This window comes from Perognathus longimembris, chromosome 17 (genome assembly GCF_023159225.1).
Source record: "Perognathus longimembris pacificus isolate PPM17 chromosome 17, ASM2315922v1, whole genome shotgun sequence".
NCBI lineage: Eukaryota > Metazoa > Chordata > Mammalia > Rodentia > Heteromyidae > Perognathus > Perognathus longimembris.
The window spans coordinates 44,520,614-44,545,149 of NC_063177.1; the positions used below are offsets into that span (position 1 = coordinate 44,520,614).

At 52.6% G+C, this 24,536-nt stretch overlaps 1 protein-coding gene across 4 annotated transcripts; it reads left to right on the forward strand.

Annotated features, from left to right (window-relative positions):
* The first annotated feature begins 19,285 nt into the window (after positions 1-19,285).
* Prr29 (proline rich 29) lies at positions 19,286-24,365 on the forward strand. 4 transcript variants are annotated; one of them, XM_048366820.1, is made up of 9 exons: positions 19,286-19,461; positions 20,938-21,170; positions 21,284-21,361; positions 22,026-22,111; positions 22,301-22,419; positions 22,654-22,760; positions 23,413-23,633; positions 23,785-23,855; positions 24,030-24,365. In XM_048366820.1, exons 3-9 carry the CDS (start codon positions 21,320-21,322, stop codon positions 24,056-24,058), a joined length of 675 nt encoding a protein of 224 aa, XP_048222777.1. In that variant the 5' UTR covers positions 19,286-19,461; positions 20,938-21,170; positions 21,284-21,319; the 3' UTR covers positions 24,059-24,365. The 4 variants fall into 4 exon arrangements, with proteins under 4 accessions (XP_048222777.1, XP_048222778.1, XP_048222779.1 ...); XM_048366821.1 differs by having other exon boundaries at positions 21,010-21,170; XM_048366822.1 differs by lacking the exon at positions 20,938-21,170.
* The last annotated feature ends 171 nt before the right edge of the window (positions 24,366-24,536 follow it).

The following is a 24,536-nucleotide window of genomic DNA, read 5'->3' on the forward strand; positions in this document are numbered from 1 at the left end:
AAGCCGTGGCTTCCGCCTATGGGAACAAGATAGAGAACTCAAGTTGGCTGCATCTGGTGACCTATGGAGGAATGGGCCGGATAAGAGGCCTGGTGAGATCAGCCTGAAACACCACTGGGAAATGGACTCCATCTTGGAGGCAGCCATGGAGATGTGAGTGAAGACTATTAAGGTCTTAAGCTAGACTTGAAACACACACACACACACACTCAGTGGGTTGTGATTGGTTGGTGCAGTCTGCTAGAGCAGGACTAGCTACATGTGATGCCTCTGCTTGTATTTACTCTCTCTGGTCTGGAGGGAAAGGCAAAAGAGGAGCTGGGGTGTGGAGTGTTTGATATTGGATGAGGTGAGGAAATAAGAAAAGGTCCCAACAGCTCCATTTCCCCCTCCCCCAAATCCCGTGGACTTCAAATCCCTGGTCCACGGAGCTGGAGCAGGAAGAGCAGGGGGTGTATGCACAGCTCCGGGGGACAGGGCTAGAGTTTCTGGGGGCTGCTTTGGCTGGTGGTCCATGCAGAGACAGGGCCAATACTGGGGTCTGTGAGCACTGGGCGGACTCCACCCTGGGCCTGGGCCTGTCCCCGGGCTTCTCCTGGGCTCTGTGGAAGGACAGCGCTGGTTACTCTTCTGGTTCTGGGGAGTCATTGAAAACAGAACCATATACCTGACGACCAACAGGCAGGCATCCAAAGACCACCCCAAGCCCACATGGATGGACCCTAGAGCGCTCTCCCCAGAGAGGCCCAGGCACTACAGCATGTCCTTGTCCCAGCCAGCAGGCATGCTCCTCAGGCTTGATCAACAAATGCAGAGATGCCAGGGAGAGGTCCGGGCCATTGGGCAGAGCTGGCTACGCCCCGTGCCTGGCTCTCCAGCTGCTCCTCGCCAGCCTCCAGGGAGTTGTGTTTCCAAGGGATGACTCTGCTTATTCCTGCCTACCGCATTCCCCCAGCTGCTCCTCCACCCCCATCCTGTGTGGGGGTATGCGTGCTCATGGGTGCCCCCCTCACTCAGGGCCTTACCACCTTGCTCACCATCACCCTCACCCCTGACCCTGCACATCTGCTTGTCACGGCGCAGGACACTGGCCTGCCAGAAGGCTTGGTGGGACCCACCCACTTTACAGTCCCCAATTGGCAACAGATTCCTTAGCTCTTCCTGATCTGGCTCCCTATGAGATCCTGGCACTTGCTCTGGCTGTTCCCATGAGCCCAAGGAAACCATCACCAAGAACCAGAGCCATAGCTGGGCTCCACTCCCTCCCTGCTGAGGAAACTGATGCCACCTCAGTCACAGGACCCCAAGGGACAAGCCTCAGGGTTTCTTCCCAGCATCCCGTACTGCTCCATCTTCCTTCTTGAGAGTGACATGGCCCAGCTCTCTGCTCCCTGTCCTGCTCTCTGCTGTGGGAAACCTGGCTGGAAGATGTTCCTTAGACAGCACGCATCATCTTAGCTTCAAAATGGATGCTGCATTCACCAGTCCTGCAGCCTCTCGGTGTCTGGATGTCTTGTTACATGAGGGGGAAAGGTGTCTTCATGGGGTCTGGCAGGGTGAAGGCCAGTGTGGGCCGGTGGCTTCCACACCCTGAGGGTATCTCTCTCTGCAGCCTTTCTTTCCTTTCCATTCCCCAGGGCTACAGCTGGGAGCACGCAGCCCTCACCTGCTCTAGTCATATAATATCCACCTGTCCCTCTGTCCTCTGTCCATCCCTCCCAGCTCATCTCCAGTCCACTGTCTGCATCACAGACCTGATCATCCACACACCCCCACTTGTCTGTCTGATATCCTGTCAAGATATCCCTAAACGGGCTGGGGATATGGCCTAGTGGCAAGAGTGCTTGCCTCCTATACATGAGGCCCTGGGTTCAATTCCCCAGCACCACATATACAGAAAATGGCCAGAAGTGGCGCTGTGGCTCAGGTGGCAGAGTGCTAGCCTTGAGCAAAAAGAAGCCAGGGACAGTGCTCAGGCCCTGGGTCCAAGACCCCAGGACTGGCCAAAAAAAAAAAAAAAAAGATATCCCTAAACTCCACCACCTGGCTCCTCTTTTACCTGATTCCTACCGTAGCATTGACTCTTCTCCACTGGCCATGAACGACTCACATTTTCAGAAACCAGACAAGTAGTTTCCAGCTCCAACCCCTGTGGGGTCTTTGCTTGTGTCTGCTCATCTCTCCAGCGCCCATCCTCTGTCTTCCTGAGAGAACCCCGGTTTTTCCTTCCAGATTCAACCTATGCCAGAATTACATACTCCAGAAAGCCCTTCCTCCTAAGCCTTCTAGCTCTGTGGATCCTAAATTTATTGAATGAATGAATAAATGAATGAATGACTCAGAGGATCTCTGTACCTCAGCCCCCTTTTCCCCTTGAAGTATATCCTGATATAAAACCTAATTGGACCCGTTGCTGTGATCCTCAGGCTTACTCAGGCCTTCGTGGGCCTTGCACCTTCCACAAGAACCCTCCCACTTCTCTTCCCACGCAGACCGAGTGGCCGACCCCTCCACCCCATACTCTAACCCTAGCCTCTCTCCCTCCATTGCACACCTCCCTTCATCCATTGCCCTGTTTTTCTGTTCCTATTCACAGACACACAGACAGACAGACAGACACACACACACACACACACACACACACACACACACTTCCTTGGAAAGTATCTACACCAGCTGACTCTACTTCCTTACCTTGCATTCACTCCACAACCCAGGCCAACCGGCTGTCATCTCCTCCGCTCAGCGGAAGTGGCTTTTGTCAAGTCCCTCACACCCGCTGCCAAGACCTGTGCACACGTTCTGTCTTCACCTCCCTCGACCTCTCAGACACAGTCAACTGAGTTGGCTCCAGCCCCTTTTGAGAACATTCTATCCTCTCAGCCTCCATGAAATCACACTTACAAGGTTTCTCTTCTTCTTCCCTGGCTGATCTTTAGCAGTTTCCCTTGAGTAACCCAAGATTTCCCTAGATTTCTCTAGAGTTCACACTCACAGGCCAGTCCCATGACAGTGAATAGTAATGTAGGAACAGGTTCAGCCTCTCTCTTGAAGTCCATGCTGGAATATTCCCACTGCCTCCCGGATGCTCCATAGTGAGATCGAGGAGGCACCCCAGCGGGGACAAAAGCTTTGTGTTCCTCCATGGTCCCATCCATTCTCTTCCTCTAGCCAGGAAATGGTGATACCCCCATCCAGTTGCTCAAGTCCAAAACCAAGGCGTCTCCCTGAATTCTCCTTTTCCACATTCTCCGTGTCCACATGCTGCCTGTTCAAAGTTCTCGCAATGCCATCTCTAAGTGCACTGAAACTCCATCTTGCCTTTTCCTAGCCCTTTTCCCCAAACTATAAGGATCTTTGGCAGTAGTCAATTTCCTGTTACTGGTTTTTTTTTTTTTTTTTTGGCCAGTCCTGGGGCTTGGACTCTGGGCCTGAGCACTGTCCCTGGCTTCTTCCCGCTCAAGGCTAGCACTCTGCCACTTGAGCCACAGCGCCACTTCTGGCCATTTTCTGTATATGTGGTGCTGGGAAATCAAACCCAGGGCCTCATGTATATGAGGCAGGCACTCTTGCCACTAGGCCATATCCCCAGCCCCCCTGTTACTGGTTTTGTCAGTCCCCCTCAAATCACCTGTACAAAGTAGCCATTAAGCTTTTACAGACAAAAAAAAAAAAAAAAAGAACACTTGAGGTTGGGCTATAGCTAAGTGGCCAAGCCTTTGCCTAGTCAACACAAGGCCCTGTGTTCAAAGCCTGGTATACTCCTAAACCAAATGTTTCTCTTCTTCAATTATCCAGTATAAGTAACTTCCTACTGCACTTAGGATACAACCTGAGCTTCCGGTAGTGGCCTTCCCAACCCTCTTGACTTAGTCCTGCTGCCTCCCACCTTCGTCTCCTGATCTGTCCACCTGGTCACTCAACTCTAGTACTGCGGACCTCCCGGAGTCTTCACCCAGCCCCTGCGGAACTTGGGGCTTCTGTTTCTCTCTGTGTTCACATGCTGTTCCTTCTCTCCACCCTGCTCTAAACTCAAATGCCCCTTCCTCCCAGAAACTCTCTTCTGTTACTCTCTCCCACTATCCTCTGTATTTTTTTTTACATCATTCATTTGTCACATTGGGTTTTTTGGCTCTTTGTTTTGCCCGTCCTGGGCTTGAACTCTTGGCTTGGCACTGTACCTGAACTCCTCTTTGCTCAAGGATAGCACTCTACCACTTGAACCACAGTGCCACTTCTGGCTTTTTCTGTGATTAATTGGAGGCAAGAGTCTCACAGACTTTCCTGACTGGGTTAACTTTGAATTGAGAGCCTGATATTTCAGTTTCCTGAGTAGCTAGGATTATAGGCGTGAACAACTGGCACTGGCCTTCGTCACAATTTTTAATTATTTGTTTGCCTAATCAATTTGTCTCTCCCACTAGTAGAGCAGCAGTTATATCTGTCTAGGTTACAAAGGCTGGTCCTTGCCTAGGCACTCAGTAGGTATCAAGTGTTGGATGAATGAATGAATGAATGAATGAGGCCTCAAATATAGACCTTTCCAGGGATCCCACAGACTCTTCTATGTTTCAGTTGTCCAACTACCCATCCATCAACTCATCCATCCTTCCTATTTAGACACCAGAAGCTGTGCTGGCTGTGACCAGGACACAGATGTACAGTTAGATGTCTTGCCTGCAGGTCTGGAGGTAGGCGGATGGGGCACACAGGGACTATGATAAGAGAAGAGGATGAAGATTTAGGAGGCAGAGATCTGAGGATCACAGTTCAAAGCCAGCTTGGGCAGAAAAGTCCCTGTGCGACTTTTCTCTCCAGTTAACCACTCAGTAACCAGAAGTGGAGCTGTGGCTCAAAGTGGCAAAGGGCTAGCTAGCTTTGAGCACAAGAGCTCAGGGACAGTGCCCAGGCCCTGAGTTCAAGCTCCCACAAACAACAAGGGGGAAAAAAAAAGAGGAGGGTTTGATGGTGCCTGTGGGAGTTTAGGTGCGTAAATGGTTACTTCCAATAGGAGGAGGAAGAGGCGCTCTTTCAGGGGAGTCTCAAAGGATGAGTAGGTTAAGAGCACAGGCAAATGAGGGAAAGGTTGTCTCAAGGAGAGGGAACAGCCAGAGCAAAGGCAGAGACAGGACCTGGGCTCAGGGAAATGGTGAACCGGCAAGAGGGCTGGGGTGTGACGGCAGCAGGCCTGAGGGTCTGGCTTCATCCGGCAGCCTTGACAGCCCTTCCCAGGGGTGGGAGGTCAGGCGGGACCACGACTGTCTAGAATAGATGGAACAGGCTGTGTGGTTTTCAGTAGGCAGGCAGCAGAGGCGGGACAGGGCATCTGCGAGTATGGACAGCAACTTCCTAGTAGGGACTAAGCACTGACCACGGTCTGTATAACCTGAGGTAGGCAATGTGCTGGCGGAGCTCTGTGTGAATCTTAGGCCACGATGAGGAGTGAACAGGGCCAAGATGACAGTTCCAACTCTCCTTCCGCCCACCCCTGCCCCAGCCTGGTCCCTGGGATGTGGCAGGTGCAGGGCCTGGGGACAGCAGGCAATCTCTTCCCCGTGCATTGCAGGACGCTAGAGTTGCAAGGGAGGCCTGAGAGAGCAGAGTCCAGTTTCACTATTTTGTGAAGGGGAACTGGAGTTCAGGGAGGGGCAGACGCTCCCACAGACCACATAGTTATTATTATTATTATTTTTTTGGCCAGTCCTGGGCCTTGGAGCACTGTCCCTGGCTTCTTCCCGCTCAAGGCTAGCACTCTGCCACTTGAGCCACAGCGCCGCTTCTGGCCGTTTTCTGTATATGTGGTGCTGGGGAATCGAACCTAGGGACTCGTGTATCCGAGGCAGGCACTCTTGCCACTAGGCCATATCCCCAGCCCCTAGACCACATAGTTATTCATTCAACAAATGCTTTCTGAGCCTCTGCTACATCCTAGGCTCTGATCAGGCCACACCAGTGGCGGAGTCCCTGTCCTCACTGAGCTTGCGTTCCAGAGGGAGGGGGAGGCGGACAGTAAATAGGGAAGTAAATAAGATAATTTTAGAGAGTGATAAATGAGAAGCTGAGCCAAGACAAAAAAAAATAAAAACAAACCAGCTCTTCTGGAGCCAGGGCTGGAGTCCATTTAGCAAGTGAAAAGTCCCATCGGAACTTCCCTGGAAAAGGAAGTTTGGGAGGAAGCGACGGGTAGAATTAGGCTGCGCTGGGGGCTGGATGGTCAGTGGACAAGGATGAGGGTGGGGGAGGAAAGGGCAGGAATGGCGAGCCTGGCTCAGGCCAGCTGTCTGCAGGCAGGGAGCCCAGGGTGAGGACACGGAGGGCGAGGCAGCTCTTCCTGGATCGGGTCCAGCCCAGCATTGTCTCTCCCTGTGGAGCAGCCAGATTGGAACACCCAATTCCAGATATAGTCTGAACGTGGAGGCTTTTCCTCCCTGGCCTCGGACACCCTTGGTATCCATTCGTCCCATCGCTCCTTCAGCAGTCCAATCCCAACGTGGAGTTTGCTATCACTCAGGGTCTTTCCCTTGAGCTATGCAACTGATCTTTCTTTCTTCAATTTACAAGTACCTAAAAATATTAATAAACAGGCATACCTCAAAAATCAAGAAAGCCAGGTGCCAGTGGCTCACACCTGCAATGCTAGCTACTCAGGAGGCTGAGATCCGAGGATCGTGGCTTGAAGCCAGCCCCAGAAGGAAAAGCCATGAGACTCTTGTCTCCAACTAACATCTCAGAAAAATAGTGGTGCTGTGGCTCAAGTGGTAGAGCACTAGCCTTGAGCAAAAGAAGCTCAAGGACAGTGCTCAGGCCCAGAGTTCAAACTAGGCCCAGAAAAAAACAAAATCAAACAATATATTGAAAAAATTATGTCATGACTAAGTGAGATTTATCTCAGGTTCAGAAACGTTAAACTTGCTTTGCATACCTTCAAAACTAATTAACACAAGCCATCATATCAATGGACTAAAGAGGATCACATGATCATATATAAACAGACTCAGGAAAAGCATTTGGAAAATATCTAACCCTTTTTCCTGATGAAGATTCAGCAAAGTAGGGACAGAGGAACACTTACCAAGCTGATATGGAAAAGTTACCCAAAGCCCCACAGCTGACATTGATTTTAATGGTAAGAACTGAGAAGCTTTCCTACCAAGATCAGGAAGAAGATGAGGGTGTCTCCTCTCAACAGTTTTCAACACTAGACTAGAAGTCCTAGCTAATGCAATAAGACAAGAAAAGGAAATAAGGGTTATACTGATTGGGAAAGAAGAAATTCAAATGTTTTGGTTTTCAGGTTCCATGACTATCTATGTATAAAGTCAGGATGGACTAAAGGTTCTGGAAACCAGTAATAATTACAGCAGAGTTGCAGGCTATGAGGCAAATCTAAGTTCAGGAGTAGGAGTTCACATTGATCTCTACCTGATTCTCTTTCCCTTTGCATTTGTTCACCTCAGGCTTTTGTAAAGGCCTGTTGGATCTTGATTTTTCCCTCAGTTCAAGTCCACCCCTCACAACAGGGAATCTATTATACAAGCCAAGCTCAAGGTAGAACTCCTTCCCATCCTTCCTGCTGTATTATATGCTTCCAGAAACTTCCCTCTTGTGAAACTGATTTTAAGGAGGGCTCTTCAGATATCCAGAAACACCATATCATACTGAACTCTCTCAGTAGTGTCAGCCATGTCCTGCCAGCCTAGGATAGAAAAGCTACTGTGAGATACTCTGTATATGTGTGTGGGGGGATGTGTATATGTGTGTGTACACACATGCATGCATGTGCATATTTCAGTACGAGGGCTTGAATTCAGAGTCTCACACTCCCTACCTTTTCCACTACAGCTGGTGCTCCACATTACCATTGCTGGCTTTTTGTTAGTTACTTAGAGATAAAAAAACTCTTAGATTTGTCTAGTTGGGCTAGCTCTAAACTGCGATCCTCAGATCTCAGACTACTGAGTAGTGAGGATTATAGACCTGAGCCGCCAGCACCTGCCTGAGGAATTCTTTTGGAGGTTAAGAATGGATGTGATCTGCCCCTCACAGCCTTCCGGTTCACTTTAAGGCTCATCCCTTGCAGGTGCAGAGATGGCAGGAAGCCTTCTGGCCTTGCTCAGGGCCCAGCCCCTGACCCTCTTGCCAATCCCTCATGCCTTTCATCACCAGCACCTTTCATCACCAGCAAAGTTGCTCGTCACCCATCACTATCTAGCAGAGCAAGATTACCTAGAGCCGTGTGTGGCCACCTTTAGTGTCACCAGCAGTGGGGGTGCAGACATAGAACTTTCTAGGAGAATGAAACAGACCAAACATTTCTGTCCTGAGCAAAGACCATGCTGGGCATCCAGCTATTTCTCCAATCTCTGAGTTCCCACAGTAGTCCAGATCCAACAGTGAAACATTGATCCCCCACCCCCGCCCCGCTGTCTGTCTCCAGTCCCCGCTTTTCCTGGGGTAGGGATGGGATTTCTCTGCCAGTATGAGGCTTGGAAAGGAGGGAGAGTAGGGTGTCCTCAGCCTGGCACACCAGCGCCCGGAGGAAGTCACCCCGGAGGCCCTCCCCTCCTGCCCTAACACTCTCTGCAGAGGAAATTTTTTCCAAGGGACCTTGGAGGGCAGCCTGGAGCCAGGAGCCTAGAGCGGAAACCCCTGGACACTCAGAGGCCCCAAGAATTCTGGAAACCAGCTGGGATCACATGGTGGAGCCCCCCTAGGAGAGGGGCTAATGCGGATTGCATTTTCTGTATGGGGCCCAGAGTCAGAACAAGCTTCTTTTTTCCAAGCACTAGACTTGACCAAGCTGCTAGTTTGTTCTACCCAAAGGGTAATAAGCATGATCATGGTGGCCACATTTGTTTTGCCCTGACTGTTTGCCAAGGTTGGCTGGCTGTTCAGCATGTACCTGCAGCCCTTCCCTTCAGAACCCATCGATCCCTTTCCCTGCCAATCCCCAACGGTTCCAGGAACACCAGGTTGTCTTCTCTCAACTTCCTGCCTCTCCTCTTTTTTACCCACAGTGCTGCTGGTCAACTCAGAACCCCATGAAGTGTTTGGTTTTTGTGTGCTGGCTCCCTTCCTGCTAACCTCCTCGCAGTACATTTGTGCCTTTCTCACCAGGAACAAGGAAGGCCCCACAGTGGGTTTTCCCTCCCAGGTCTGAGCAGAGATGTGTGTGTGTGTGTGTGTGTGTGTGTGTGTGTGTGTGTGTGTGTGTGTGTGTGTGTGTACTGGGGCTTGAACTCAGGCCCTCATGCTCTTGCTTGGCTTTTTCTCTACAGATTGGTATTTTACTACTTGAATTACACCTCCACTTCTGACTTTTTGCTGGCTAATTGGAGATAAGAGTTTCATGGGCCTTTCTTCCCCAAGCAGGCTTTAAAACTTGATTCTCAGATCGCAGCCACTGGTGCTTGGGCAGGTCTGAACATTGAGTCAAAAATATTTATCTTGGCTGGGAATGTGGCTTAGTGGTAGAGTGCTTGCCTAGCATGCATGAAGCCCTGGGTTCCATTCCTCAGCCCCACAGAAACAGAAAAAGAAAAAGCCAGAAGTGGCGCTGTGGCTCAAGTGGCAGAGTGCTAGCCTTGAGCAAAAAGTAGCCAGGGACAGTGCTCAGGCCCTGAGTCCAAGCCCCAGGACTGGCAAAAAAAATAAATAAATAAACCTGATGACATGAGATTTGGCCTGTTTGATTAGATTCCTGCTTCCCTGCAAATAGATCCTTTTTATGTAAAAGGGAAACAAACAAACAAAAGAAAAAACTTAGCCAGGCAAAGGTAACTCACACCTGTAATCCTGGCTCCTAAGGAGGCTGAGATCTGAGAAGGGCAGTTCAAAGCCAGCCAATCCGTGAGACTCTTATCTCCAATCAATCACCAAAAAGAACACAAGTGAAGTTGTGGCTCAAAATGATAGAGCAGTAGTCTTGAGCACAAAAGCTCAGAGACAGTGCCCAGGCCCTGAGTTCAAGCCCTATGACCGACAACAACAGCACCAACAAAAAAAGATACGTGTCTCAAGATGTGGATTTCCAGGCTTCTGTTAGCTTGGGAAAGCATCTTTGAAATGGGAGGGTTTGTGTTTTGGCTCCCAAGTTTCAGAGTATTCATCTGTACTTCTGATGTGCGCATGCCCACAAGGTGAAGGCTGACAGAACTATTCTGGACAAACACTGACCTGATGGTAGATATGTGTGTTTGCCTGGTCCTGTGTTAAGTTCTGCACTTTTGTCTTCCTAGCTGTGGAGTAGTAGAGCCGGGATTTGATTGCAGCTCTCTCCTATGCCAAATCTACATGCTGGTTACAACCAACACGGCCTCCCTCCAGCCCTTTGGGAACTGGGCTGGTCTAGCCCTCATCCATCTACCCTCTTCAAAGGGCTGTAAAATCCGTGGGCCAAGCCCATGGAAAGTGTGGGCAATGGCAGGCACTGGCAGGCTTGGCAGGACGGTGCCTGAGTACAAACCTCCATGGGCTTCCTGTTGGGAGCTGGGGTGTGGAGATAGAAGACCACTCAAGAGATTGGTAAAGAACCTTCCTTCTGGGGCTGGGGATATAGCCTAGCGGCAAGAGTGCCTGCCTCGGATACACGAGGCCCTAGGTTCGATTCCCCAGCACCACGTATACAGAAAATGGCCAGAAGCGGCGCTGTGGCTCAAGTGGCAGAGTGCTAGCCTTGAGCGGGAAGAAGCCAGGGACAGTGCTCAGGCCCTGAGTCCAAGGCCCAGGACTGGCAAAAAAAAAAAAAAAGAAGAACCTTCCTTCTTATTGGCACCAATTGTTCGTTAGAGGCCCTCCCCACCCCCACTGCAGTCCACTCCCGTGTGTGTACACACACACACACACACACACACACACGCTCATCTGAGTCATCTCCCAGCTGCTGCAAGGGGTGGGAGGCTGATTTGTCTCACCCAGGCCTGGGGCTTTCTGTCTTCTGTTGGCTCACATCATCCTTTCTTCCTTCTGATTTACTTACTGTGGCACTGCTGGGGTTTGAACTCGAGGCCCTTGAGCTATGCCTGTAGCCCTTTACTGCTTTTGATATTTTTTGGTTCAGATAGAGTCTTGTATTTTGTTTTTGTTTTGTCCCCCACCCCCACCCCAATCATCATAAGGTCTCAAGACCTTATGCTCTTCCTTCCTTTGCCTTCCAACTTCGCTGGGATCACAGGCCTGTGCTACCACACTCAGCCCCGGCTCGGATCTTTCTACAGAGCCCCAAACATGGAGATGTGGATACCATAGGTGTTCCTTCTCCAAACTGGGGTGCGCACAATTCCCCTTCTGCAGTTGGGCCCGAGCGCCCCTCCCCTCAGCTGCCCCTGGACAATTCTCTCGGTTAACTTCCCCAGGATCTGGAGGGGAGAGCTCACCCTCCTGAGATGCCGAAGCTGGAGTCGGGGCCATAGCTCCCAGCCCTCTAAGTCCACCTGCAATCAGGGAGGGCTGCTCGGCACCCTCTACCTGGAGACGTGCCCGCCTGCCCATCCATCCATCCGCCCACCTCACCCCTGAAAGCTTCCCCCTTCCAGAAACGATCCAGACAGGTCTTCTGTTCCCCTTTCTCCTCTATGGAGATCCTTCTCCACTATGAGGCTGCCCAAGAACTCACTCACAAACCGAGAAAGAGATGAGCATTAAAACAAAACAGCAACAACAGAAGATAAAGAATGACAGTCTTACTAACACAGCCCGTGTGGTGCTGGCATTGGATCTTTACCACAACCTCCATAAAGACCTTTACACAATCTCTGTAAAAAACCTTTGCCACAACTTCTGTAGACCTCAGACCTCTCCAGAGAGCTCGGCAGTCCATTTTCTTAAAGGACCCTCACCCCTAAAAGGGGAGTTAGGAAAAAACAACAACACACCTCTCATCTCCCTCCCAGCTCCGAAGGGAGCCCAGATCTACGTCCAATCATTCCTATAGACCCTCACCTCCCTCCTCACCCCCCTCCTCACCCCAGGACCAGAGATTTCATTCCAAAACCATAGCCTGGTGGTAGTGACGATGATATTGGTGAGCATATAGAACGAAGAGACCCGGTGTGCCAGGCGCCGTTCTGGGCCCTCTAAGGTCGCTGAGCGTGTTAGCACAATCACCTCATTTGACAGATAAGGAGACCCAGGCACAGCGAAGGAAAGCGATGCTCGTGTAGTGCACTTAGAGACCCTGGCTGGCTCAGAACCAGCAGGTGTATGCTCCTGCCCGTCCACACGGGACCGTGGCCTTCCCGCATCTGTGGAGTAGGCCGGGGCACCTGCTTTCACAACTCAGTGCAAAGCAGAGTGGGGTCCAGTGACTACTGGGGGTTTTGTCCTTTCCCCCTCTGCGATGCCCCACCTGTGAGGAGAACAGTGACTTCCTTGCCCCCCATCCTGCTGCCCCTGAACTCCCTGAGCCCCTCACTCCTGCCCCCTGCCCCCCACCCCCCAACACAGGCTGTTTACTGAAAACAGAGAATAAAAATAGCCTTTGCTGACGTGGCAGAACTGGACAGTACACACGAAGAGCAGGCGGGGTGGTGGAGGTGAAGGGATCCTGGTCCCCCAGCCCTGTGAGCACCTTCAGAGTCACCCGGCACGGCTGGCCTAGCTAGCTCTGCTGTTTGGGGGCTGGGGACCCTTGCCAGAGGGACTGGAACTGCCAGAGCCCCAGCAACTACCCCAGCCCAGTATGGGACCTCCTGCCAACCTGAATGACCCCCGGAAGGGTGCTGGAACAGACAGGGGTCTAACCTAAGTAAGGCAACTTGTAGCCTCCTCTTCCCATCTCCCATCCACTCAGAGGCCTTAATGCCAGTCTCGAAACCTGGAGAAGCCTCTCACTGCTCCGCAAGTTCTAGTCCTTTCCCTGTGCCCGTTATACTTCCTTCTAAAGTCTTCTCTGGTGCCCCCACTCTGGCTCCATTATCCCTGCCCACTCCACACTGCCATCTACACTTCCTCTCTGTGCCGGGGCCGGAAACCCCCAGCATCGGACTAGAAGATCCAGTGCCTTCCGTGTTGCACTTGGGGGCCTCCCTGGCCTGGGTGTGGGGGCAAGAGAAGCCCTGGGGTGCAGGCAGCTGAGCTGGCCGCACACTGGGCCAGCCAGGTCCTGAGCCTCCATCCCATGCATGTTTCTATCTAGAAATTATCAGCAGGGCCAGGCTGGACCAGCCTATACAGCCTGTGTAGGCTGCCATCTATACAGAGCCCTCCTGTACCTTCCCGAAACTCCCTAATATCCCAGCACAATCTGTGTGTGTGTGTGTGTGTGTGTGCACGCACGCGCGCGTGCCAGTCCTGAGGCTTGAACTCAGGGCCTGGGCACTGTCCCTGAGCTTCTTGGCTCAAGGCTAGCACTCTATCACTTGAGCCACAGTGCCATTTCTGGCCTTTTCTGAGTAGTTTATTGGAGATAAGAGTCTTACAGACTTTCCTGCCTGGGCTAGCTTCAAATCATGATTCTCCGGAGTAGCTAGGATTACAGGTGTGAGCCACCAGCCCCTGGATTTCAGCCCAATCTTTGAGGGGTACCTGAGGTAGAGATGGGGGTGAGCTGCTAAGGCTCCTAGAAGCGGGGACCAGAGCCTGTGTCCCACGTAGCCTGGCTCCTCTTTGCCTGGATGCCCTCTCTGACCCAGCAGGTTCAAAGGCCCTTGGGTACGTCTAGCCAATAGATGACGAGACTCTAAAGACCAGAATGGTGACTCCAAGTCAAAGAGGTGGCCATGGGCTAAGAACTTGAGGATGGATGATCCTTGAACAATCTAGAAGATTCTAGAAGAAGTCATTTTCTCTGGCCCCTTCCCCTCCCCTAAATACCCAGCTCCTACCTCTGCTTTTGCTTAGCCCAGCCCAGCCCCAGGACACAGCCACTGCCTCTGTCACAGAGAATGGTAGCCTCACCCCTAACTCCACTCCTCCTTTTCAAAGCCTAGGCCTTCCTCCTCTCCAGACCGGCACCTCCCCAGTCTGCGCATGCTCCTTTGGCCTCTAACCTTCCCAAGCCCCTGACACCAGCGGTATGGGCAGGAGGGGACATGGCTCAGGTCCTCGCCTGGAGGGTAGACGCCTGGGTCCTCAGGTATGGCCGGCTCCCCTGCTCTGACCTCATGGCCCAGCAGGAGAGGTGGCTAGACACAGGGCATGGCTCAGCGTGGGGCGTGGGAAGGGGACTGGGGTCTCCCACAAATGTGAGCATTCTTAGAAAGCCTTTGAGAGCTCTGCCCCATGGCAGGGCTTTCCCAGCCCTGTAAACAAGCAGCCCCTCTGAGAGGCAACAACGTGTTCTCCCCACCCAACCACGCTGCTGTGGTCCCCCAACTCTGTGTACCTCGCTTTGCTTTCTGTAGCAGCCAGCACCTCCCTGTATCCTGACTCTACCCCTGCCAGTGGGGAGGGAAGCGGGGTACCCTCGGACCCTCAGCTCGGGCCCCCGTGTGTCCTGCTGGGTCTCCTCAGGGCCCGCCTAGAATCCCGCATTTTCTTCCCTTCAAGATCAGCCCTCTGTCTCTAGGTCCCCTCATCTCCCTCTTTTATGTGGGGGTCACTCCTGTGGGCCCCTCCCCTTCCCAGGCTGGAGGAGAGAGGGGGCACTGGGTAGAACCCCGGCCAGCAGCAGCGCTGGCATCTCACAGATTCCCATTGGGGGAGCGCAAAGGAGCAGCCGCCACCCCCCCACCCTGCCCCCAGCGGCTGCTCCCCCACCGTCCCCCTCCTGAAGCAACAACAGCCCGATCCCTGTCCCTTGGGTCACCCTGTGCCTGTCCAGAGCCAAGCTTTAACCACGGGGCCATTTGTGAGCAGAGCGAAGACTCGTACGGAAGGTACAAACAGCCAAGCAACCAGCCAGGGGCAGGGAGAGGGGCCTGAGGACAGGAGAGGGGGGCTGAGGACAGGAGAGGGGGGACTGAGGACAGGACAGGGGGGCTGAGGACAGGACAGAGGGGCAAGTATGGGGTGAGGGCAGCAGGAGACTCCACAGGGCAGCGGGGCAGAGCGCAGCCCTGGGCACCGGTGGCAGAGCCTGGCGTGGCAGGAGGTCAGCGGTGTCAGAGCACAGTGGTGACCTCCTCGGAGCCAGGCTAGCGTGGCCTGGCCCTGGGGTGCCCTGTGCCAGGGCGGAGGGGCGCAGTACTCACCCACAGACAGGAGCAGAGCGGTGGCTGAGGAGCCCGGAGTGCTGTGCCCACATTGGGCTGGGGCTGGAGCTGGAGCTCTGGGGGACGCGGCCAGGGGGGCCGGGCCGGCCGGCGGGGACAGCTGCCTGCTGATGTCACGAATGAAACCTGAGGACCGGGCCAATCTTCAGGTGGGAGCCTTGGCCACACTGCCCTGGCCCGGGAGCGTCAGGGCTCCTGGCCCGCGGGTGACCGGCTATGCACACTCACTCATTCACACTTACGTGTGCACATTCACCATACACACACCATTCACACTCATTCACACACATACCAACTCCCCCCCAGGTCCTCTTCTCACTTTAACACACAGGCTCATTTGCACACCCTTGAATCCATTTGCTACGCCCATAGACCAGATTGGATCACACATTCACACACTCAACTCCGGTACACATTCCTGTGTGCACTTTCCACACACCAACACCCCCACAGGCTCAGCTACACATATATATCACCACACACACACACACACACATACACATTTCCATGTTACACCTATCCACATGTATACCTTAAACCCAGACATACAAGAACATGCTCCCAGCTCCCATGGGATACGTGTGTACATGTGTGCTTGTGTATATGCCCTGTGGCCATAGGCTCCCTGTACACACATGCCTGGATGGACACAAATGCTACAGGTCATGGACACAGCCGTGTGTGTGTGTGTGTTAGTGTGTGTGTGTTACCAGTTTTGGGGCCTCACACTCTAGCTTGACTTTTTCACACAAGGCTGGTTCTCTACCAGTTGAGCCATACCTCCATTTCCAGCTTTTTGGTAGTTAATTGGAGATAAGAGTCTTATGGACTTTTCTGCCCAGGCTGGCTCTGAACCTCAGTCCTCAGATCTCAGCCTCTTGAGTAGGTAGGATGACAGGTGTGAGCTACTTGGGCCTGGCACATGTGTGTTCACGTGACACACTCATGCTCAGGTAGTCTTGTATTCTCATGCACGTGAGCCACTGGGCCCATGTATACGGTTCTGTTTGGGTGACCCCAGGGCTGCCTATGGAAGTCAATAGATTTGTATCAAGTGGATGACTGTATACCTACACATACACACAGCTGAACCAGACCACATAGGTGTCTCAAGGGAGCATTTCTCTGCCCCCTCCACCACCATCCCCCATTGCCAAGAGAGACATCTGTCCCTCAGAGCTGGGCTTGGTGTAGCCCCCTCCCTTCTTCCACTTCCACTCTCGGGCTGTGGCGACCCCTAGTGGAAAGACCATGAAATGTCCCATCTTACTGTTCATCAGGCATGTATCTGTTCAAGGGCCAACAGGAGGTAAGGGTCTGAGAACCAATTGGAGAACCTGTCCCCTGGTACTCCTCTCTCTCTTCTCTGTCCTCTCCTTTCTCTCCTCTCTCTCTCATCCCTTCCTCTCCCCGTTTCTCTCCCTTCCTGTTGGTAGTGAGGCTTAAACTCAGGGCCTGGGAGCTATCCCAGAACTTTTTTGCTCAAGGGTAGTGCTCTACCACTTGGAGCCACAGCTCCGCTTCTGGTTAATCACAGGTGAAGCCCATGGATTTTCCTGCCCCTGCTGGTTTCCAACTGCCATCCTCAGATCTCAGCCTCCCGAGTAGCTAGGATTACAGGCGTGAGCCCCTGGTGCCCGGCATACTCTCCCATTTTCCCCAAAGCAGTCAGCCTGACTCATGTGGGACTAGCTTTGAAAACATCTTATTATATTTTATTTTATTTTATTTATTATTATTATTATTTTTTTTTTTTTTGGCCAGTTCTAGGTCGTGAACTCAGGGCCTGAGCACTGTCCCTGGCTTCTTTTTTTTGCTCAAGGCTAGCACTCTGCCTCTTGAGCCACAGCGCCACTTCTGGCCATTTTCTGTATATGTGGTGCTGAGGAATCGAACCCAGGGCCTCATGTATACGAGGCAAGCACTCTTGCCACTAGATCATATTCCCAGCCCCTATATTTTATTTTTTGGCAGCCCAGATCCTGGTGTTCCCAATAAGCTGAGTTCTGACAGAGTTTCCTTTGGGGCTTAGGGAGACTTGATGAAGTTGCCCTCAACTCTGGGACCTTGTGTTCCCAGCCGCCCTACCCAGCCTCTGTTGCCACAGAGCCCTTCCTTAAGGATCAGGTGGTTCATACTTTTTGGACAAAAATTATGCTCCCCATTTCACGTGGATCACTATAATTGGTAGCAACAGTATAGAGCTCCTAGCAGGCAGATAGAATTCCTTCTCCAGAATATGTCCAAAGGTAGCTGGACGCTGGTGGCTCACACCTGTAATCCTGAAATCTGAGGATTACAGTTCAAAGCCAGCCTAGGAAAGAAAGTCCATGAGACTCTTATCTCCAATTAAGCACCAGAAAACTAAACCAGAAGTGGAGCTGTGACCCAGCATGGTAGAGTGCTAGTCTTGAGCACAAAAGCTCAGGGACAGTGCCCAGGTATTGAATTCAAGCCTTACAAGTGAAAAAAAGAAAAAGAAAAAGAAAGAAATGTCCAAGATTTATTCTTTCCCCCACAGCATTTGTCAGTTACAGAATTCTGAAAAGCAAAATTTAATCCCTTTTCTTCCACCCTTATATTCTAACTCCTTCCAGTTTATGCCTCTTTAGGAACTGAGCCTAGGAAAAGGACTCTGCTTGATTACTCTCTCAATGATATTTCCTACCCTACGCCAAAAGTGAGCATTGAAACTGCCACCCAGATTCATAGAAAAGGGCTTTTCTTCTCCATGGAGAGAGCTAATCTTTCCAGTTCCATGGTTTTGAATGACCGTATAACATTCCTTTGAGTGAATGACCTTCCTTTACTCAATCATTCCCCTATTACTGGACACTGGGTAATGTTCAGTGTTCACTCTTAAAAATAACACTGTGAGGAACACATTTGAGTATAAATCTTTTTCCATTTTTAGCTTATTTCCAGAAATAGGCAATAGGGAGCACAAGATGTCTTGGGATACTGCATTTCAGTACAAATTGTCTGGGACACACACACACACACACACACACACACACACACACACACACACACACACACACACACACACACACACACCAAACAAAACAAAATGCAAAGATGCAAACAAGACTTCCTGCTGAGCGGGAGGGGGGAAAAAGGAAAGGAAGTAGGTGGAGTGTCCAATGTCTGAAAGAAAATAAAACAAGGCAAGGAAGTAGCCAGCAAGTTGCCTGCTCCGCTCTGCTCTGCTGGGCTGCTGTTAGCTCCACAGGCAAAAGATCACAGACAGCTAGGAGTTGGGAGGCTCACACCTGTCATCCTAGCAACTCAGGAGGCTGAGATCTGAGAATGAGGGTTCAAAGCCAGCTTGACAGGAAAGTCTGTGAGACTCTTATTTCCAATGAGCTTCCCAACAGCCAGACGTAGAGCTGTGACTCAAGTGGTAGAGCACCACACTCGAGCAAAAAAACTAAGAAAGAACACCTAGGCCCCAAGTTCAAGCTCCAATACTGGCACCAAAAAGAAGAAAGAAGGAAGAAGAAAGAAGAAGGAAAAGGAGGAGGAAGGAAGAAGGAAGAACTCTGGTTGGACGTGGCTACTCAGATCATTTCCACCTCAGCCCTGTATCCCAAAGCACAAGTTTTGCACAGTGTTGACATGCAGGGTTTTTGCTTTGTTTGAGATAAGGCCTTGCTATGTAGCTCAGGTTGGACTAAAACTCCCTGTGAAGCCCAAGGTGGCCTCAAACTTGAGATCCTCCTGCCTTGGCCTCCTGAGTGCCGGAATGGCAGCTGTGCACCACTACACTTGGTCCTGACGCTCACCCACCCCTGTCTGCTTCCCACAGACCCTCCAGCTCGCCTGGCTGGAGGGAGGGAGGCCCACTTCCTTGCTGACCTCCCCAGCTCCAGCTTCGCTTTGGTTGAATCTCTTGGCTATTTGATGCCCAGATGAATTTTCTTCAATGTCTAGTTCAGTATTTCATTTCTCTGAACCAAATGTAGCTTTAGTCATGAGTTTATACTGGGGGGGGGGGCATAAAGTAGAAAAACACCTTCCAAAGGTGACCCTGAGGAAAGGGTTGGGGGCACGTGATTTTGTTTGGAACGAGGTCCAGGGAGCACTGAGCTGGAGTGGGAAGGGACAGGGGAGGGTCACAACCGACTGGGTGTGAGTCAGGAGGGAGCAACTAGAGTGACTAAGGCTTAAGCCCATGGGGTACACCTGAGAAGCTGTGTAAAAGACACTTTGGCGTGGTTCCGCTGGGGAGAACACTTACCCTGAATTGCTGGACAGTGCTCCCGGGCCTTTGGGCCTGCCTCGTCTGTGGCAGAAAATGTGGAGCCAGGTAAGTGTGGGGACCAACTACAGATCAGAGGGATAGAGGGGGGCTTAACAGCTTTTCTGCAGGTGGATCTCTCCTTCCCCCTCCTGCCTTTCCTCTTTTTCTCTCTCTCCCCCCATTGCCATCTCCATCTCTCTGATGCTGGACAAAGAAGCAGGGGCCTCTCACTTGCTAAGTTCATGCAGTTGCCCTCAGCTACATCCTCTACACATACGGATTTTAAGACAAAAATAAGATCTTACCAATCAGATTGATCTTTAGAAAGGACTGAGCAGAGTGAGTCTGTAGCTAAAAGGATTTTAAATAGATTGTCAAAGGAAATCACTAAAAGCAATAGAAATACTAAGATCTAACTATGCCTACTGACTTTTTTTTTCCATTCCATCCTTTAGACACCTTTTCTTTTTTTTTTATGGGTGTTTTTTTTTTTTTTTTGCCAGTCCTGGGCCTTGGACTCAGGGTCTGAGCACTGTCCCTGGCTTCTCTTTGCTCAAGGCTAGCACTCTGCCACTTGAGTCACAGTGCCACTTCTGGCCATTTTCTGTATATGTGGTGCTGGGGAATCGAACCCAGGGCTTCAAGTATACGAGGCAAGTGCTCTTGCCACTAGGCCATATCCCCAGCCCTAGACACCTTTTCACATAGATAAAAATATTCTGTAGATATTCTATACCAGCTGGGTACCAGTGGCTCATGCTTGTAACTCTAACTACTCAAGAGGCTAAGACCTGAAGATCACAGTTTGAAGCCAGTCTAGATAGATAAATCTGAAAGACTCATTTATCTCCCATTTAATCAGCAAAAAGCCAGTGAGATAAGAAAAAAACCAACAACCCTGAAATGCAGGTATGGCTCAGGCTTGAGAGAAAAAGCTAAGTGAGAATGTGAGACCATGAGTTCAAGTCCTAGTACCCTGTATACACAAAAAAGATCTTCTATGCCAAAATTATTCATGGCTGGAAGGCTATGTCCTGAGGAGACATTTATTATTTCAGATTGTGGTTGACATAAGCAATGATGTGAGGAACAAGATGAATCTTCCTAAGTACGCCCATTACCCCTTATTTCTCTCTTGCTCAAAGCTGCCCATGGCTCTTGTTCATGCATATGGCGACACCTATGGTCCACACTGGGGTGCTAGTCTGACCTGGGTTAGCCCCACCACCACTGTGGAGAAGACATGGAGATCTACCCGATCATCGTGGGCCTTGTCCATTCCTGTACCTTTACAGAGATATAGGCAGCCTGGACTGTTTCTTCTCCTGTGCCGCTTTCCCTACTCCCCCATGATGGAGGGGTTCTTCCTTCCTTCTTTCCCTCTCTCCCTCCCTCCCTTCTCTTCCTTTCTTCTTTCCTTCCAGCCTTGTAAGCTCTACCACTGAACCACACCTCCCGCCTCATTATCCCTCCCTGTGTGTTTCACCTATTGAGGACTGCATGCTCTGAACCTCTGCTCTCTCTGCTTTCTCAACCCCCCAGTACTGGAATCCAGAAGGGCATCGCCCAGTGTTCGGGTGGGTCCCTGTGTGCATTGGGCCTTCCCCTCTCCAGCTTTGTTGATGGTGATCTCCATGACTAGTTGGCTCTCTATCTGGCATGAGAAGGGGAGGGAGTGTGTTCCACCCATCCTGGGCCCATGGCCACAGTACCCACATCCCAGCTGTACGGCTGTTGAGGTGGTTCTCTCCTGGAGGCAGGACTAGAGAGCAAAGGTGGGAGATGGCAGTGGTCCTTCTGGTTCTCCATTCCAACTGTGCTGGAGAGAAGTGAAGTGTAGGGTGGGGGCAGGGCCACTGCCCGGGTGCTAATCCCAGCTTCCTGTCAGGATTTTCCTTGACTGCGGCTCTGGGCCTATCTTCGGATGGTCACAGCTGCCGAAATAGATCTCCCCTCTCACCTGTTCGTAAGCAAAGGCGACCTTGCTAACTTCCTGTGGGAGGAATGCATGCCCAGAGGAGATCTGGGGACACTAGAGCTAAGCTGCCCACCTTCTCTACCTTAGGCGGGGGGGGGGGGGGGGGAAGGGGGGGCTCAAGGGCTCACTTTGGCCAGGAAGCTGGGTGTAAACACACAGCTACAGGGAGAGATAAGGTGTTGGGGGCCAGAGTCCCGACCTCTTCTGTGAAGTCGACCAGTGTATCTGTCCTCAGGATGCCCCTCTCCCGAATGAGAGTGACAGGGAGCAGAATCCGGGGCCCCTGTCACCTGCGCAGCACCCAGGCCTGCTCCTGTCTCTGCTGCTGTTGAGCTCAGCTGCACAGTTTGGTCTCTGGGATCGGGAAATGAAGCCTGCTCAGCTGGTCACTTCCTCTCTCACTCAATAAACAGTGCCGGGTGGGCAAGGGTGCCAGGTACAGGGAGGAATACAGTAAAGCAGGAAACCCAGAGAACCCCAGTTTGGGGTAGGGGTTTGGAAGTGGAGTTGGTGGGGGGGCAGGCCTTGGGCTGGTGGGGTTGGGGGGACAGGATCTGAGCTGGAGAGGAGGACTGGGGCCAGGCAGCAGGAACCTGGGCGGGTCTAGGCACGCTGGGAGGAGCTCTACCTCTGTGTCACCTGTGTTGCCCAGGTAACAGGGACTCACAGGTGCAGACCATGGCCTCCGGGGACAGCAGAAGTTGGGGTAGCACCCCGCCACAGAGTGCAGCCCCGCCGGTGAGTGCAGAGGCGGGAAGCAGAGGCTGCCTTGACTGGGGTGACCAGGGAGCTGAGAGGCTGGATTTTGAAGGGCATATAGGAGGAGATGGGGCCCCGAATGAAAGGAAGAGGCTGGAACAGGGAAAGAGGGGGCCCTGGTGGGGACGGTGAGTCACTGGCAGGGCGTGTTGGCACCATGTGCTCCAGGCCTTTCCCATGTGGCTGGGCTAAGTCTCCTGGCTCACACCCCCAGCCCTGGGTGACCATCCTGCAGCCCCTCCCGTGGGTCCCACCCATACCCCTGCAGCCGGGCCGTGTGAAGGAAGGTGAGATTTTGGGGGTCACCCTGCCATTCCCCCTCTGCCCTGAGCACTCTCCTAGCCCCTCCTCCCCACCCCTTACTCCCCCATCCCTGCCACTTTGGGGGCCTGGGAGCTCTGCATGGGAATGACTGGGGTGCAGGAGGGGGGCAGGGGGTTGTGGCTGGCCAGGGAAGCCCTGATGAGCATGCTGAGCCCCGGGCGTGCTTGCTGGGCCCCCCCCCCACCCCGGGTCTGTAGACTTGCTGGAACTGATGATGCTGCAGAATGCGCAGATGCACCAGCTGCTGCTGAGTCGCCTGGTAGCGGAGGCGCTGAGCCCAGGGCCAGACTTGCCTGACCCGCAGGTGCGTGGGGGTGGGGGCCCCCGGTGGAGACCTGCTGGGGTCCCCCACTAGAGAACACGTTCTGGGCATGGAGGAGCAGGAAGCCAGTGCATACCTCTCTGGCTAAATCCCTTTGGCAAGGCTCTTCAGGAAGGGAGGAGTCTTCAACTCCCAACCCAGAAAGTTCCTTTCAGGACGACCAGACATAAGGAGACACGGAGGAGCTGCTGTGGCTTCTTTTCCTAGGTCCCAGGAGACCCTGGGATGGGACCCCCTCCCCCCATCACTGAAGGGCAAGAGCACCTCGGTAGATTCCCTAGCCCAGCTCTGAGGTCATACTTGCTCTCCCACTTATTTCTTTATGGCAGTCCTGGGGTTTGAACTCAGGGCCTTGTACTTGCTTGTCAGGTACTGTACCACTTACCATGTCGCCAGCCTAGGCTCTGCTGCTTACTAGCTGTGAGACCTTAAGTTGTTCAACCTCTTGGAGCCTCAGTTTTCCCACCTACAAAATAAGGAATAAACGTCTCCAAAGGGCCTTGCTCGTAAATAGTGAATGCACACTTGCTCGTGTATGGTAATAACACATATCTGATCTGGGAGACGGAGGAATTGGGCAGGGAGAGCCTGAGCCGGAGTTACCATCTTGCTCTCACCCTTTGCGCATGCCCAGGTCTACCAGGGGGGCCAATGCAAAGAATGGGAGGAGCAGATGGACACTCAAGAGGAAGGGCCTTTGGTGTTCCACCACCACTACCTGCCCTGCCTCATGTCCCCCCTGAGTTCCCTGTCACCCTGGCCAGCCCCTCCCCTCCCCCCTCCTCCAAGCCATCCCCACAGGCAGGATGAACCCAGGATTCAGCACCTGCCTCCTGCCTCTGGACAAAGAGGGGTGTAAGTAAGGCCCGGAGGGGTCTACGTGCTGCCTGCTTCCCGCTCTGGGGCTGGGGCTGGGCTAAAAGAGCTGGCAGGGGTTCATGGGTGAAACACTAGGGGGCACCCCTGGGCCTCCAAAGGGTTCTTTTTTCTCTTTCTCCTTTCTCAGGAGAGATGTGCCCCCACCTCCTCCTCCCAGTGCCACTGGGACTGTGGGTGCAGATGTACCCCCGGCTTCAGGTAGGGGCCCTGGTGGGAAGGCAGTGAGGCCAGGCCTGGGAATGGAGCAGGAGGCGGGAGGGCCCGGGGGGGGGGGGAGGAGGAGCACCTTCAATCCCCACTGTGGGTACCGCCCTGTCCCCATCGGGGTCTCCTGAGGCAGGAGGGAGGCTAGATGGGATGTTATCTCCTTAGACTACTATGACGCTGAGAGCCTGCCATGAAGAGAATGCTCATCCACCAGGGCCTTCTGGCTTCAACAATCCTGGCGTCCTCCACAGCTCTCTTCTGTCGGCTAACTCTGCACCCACACCCCAGCCCTTCTCCCTAGCTGAGCCCTGGCCTCCCAGTGGATCAGGCCCTCTCCACCCCACTGCCATCTTGACCCGGTCTCTGCTCCTGCAAGCCCTGCCCAAGGCCCAGAAGCTGTGTGAGACCAATGTGGTCTCACCATTGTTTGTCTGGACTAAAGCCCCAGCCTACCTCTGCCCTTCACTACTCTCTCTGGGATGATAAAGGCTATAGCGTCACCTTTTGGCTTAATAATGGAGTAGGAAATGAGGGGGTCACTCCTTTCTCCAGGGAAGTTAAGGCCTCCATAATGGCTGGCTAGACAGAGTCCTTCCAGACCCTTGAGCTGAGCCAAGGGTGATACTTTCCCCCCGGGGAGCTAACTGCTACCAGAAAGGGAGTCAGGGCTGT

Coding starts and splice junctions, on each gene's coding strand:
- Prr29 (XM_048366820.1), top strand. CDS start 21,320: ATGGTCACAGCTGCCGAAATAGATCTCCCCTCTCACCTGTTC. Junction 22,420..22,653: donor GCCGGGCCGTGTGAAGGAAG/GTGAGATTTTGG, acceptor CCGGGTCTGTAG/ACTTGCTGGAACTGATGATG. Junction 23,634..23,784: donor GCCTCTGGACAAAGAGGGGT/GTAAGTAAGGCC, acceptor CTCCTTTCTCAG/GAGAGATGTGCCCCCACCTC.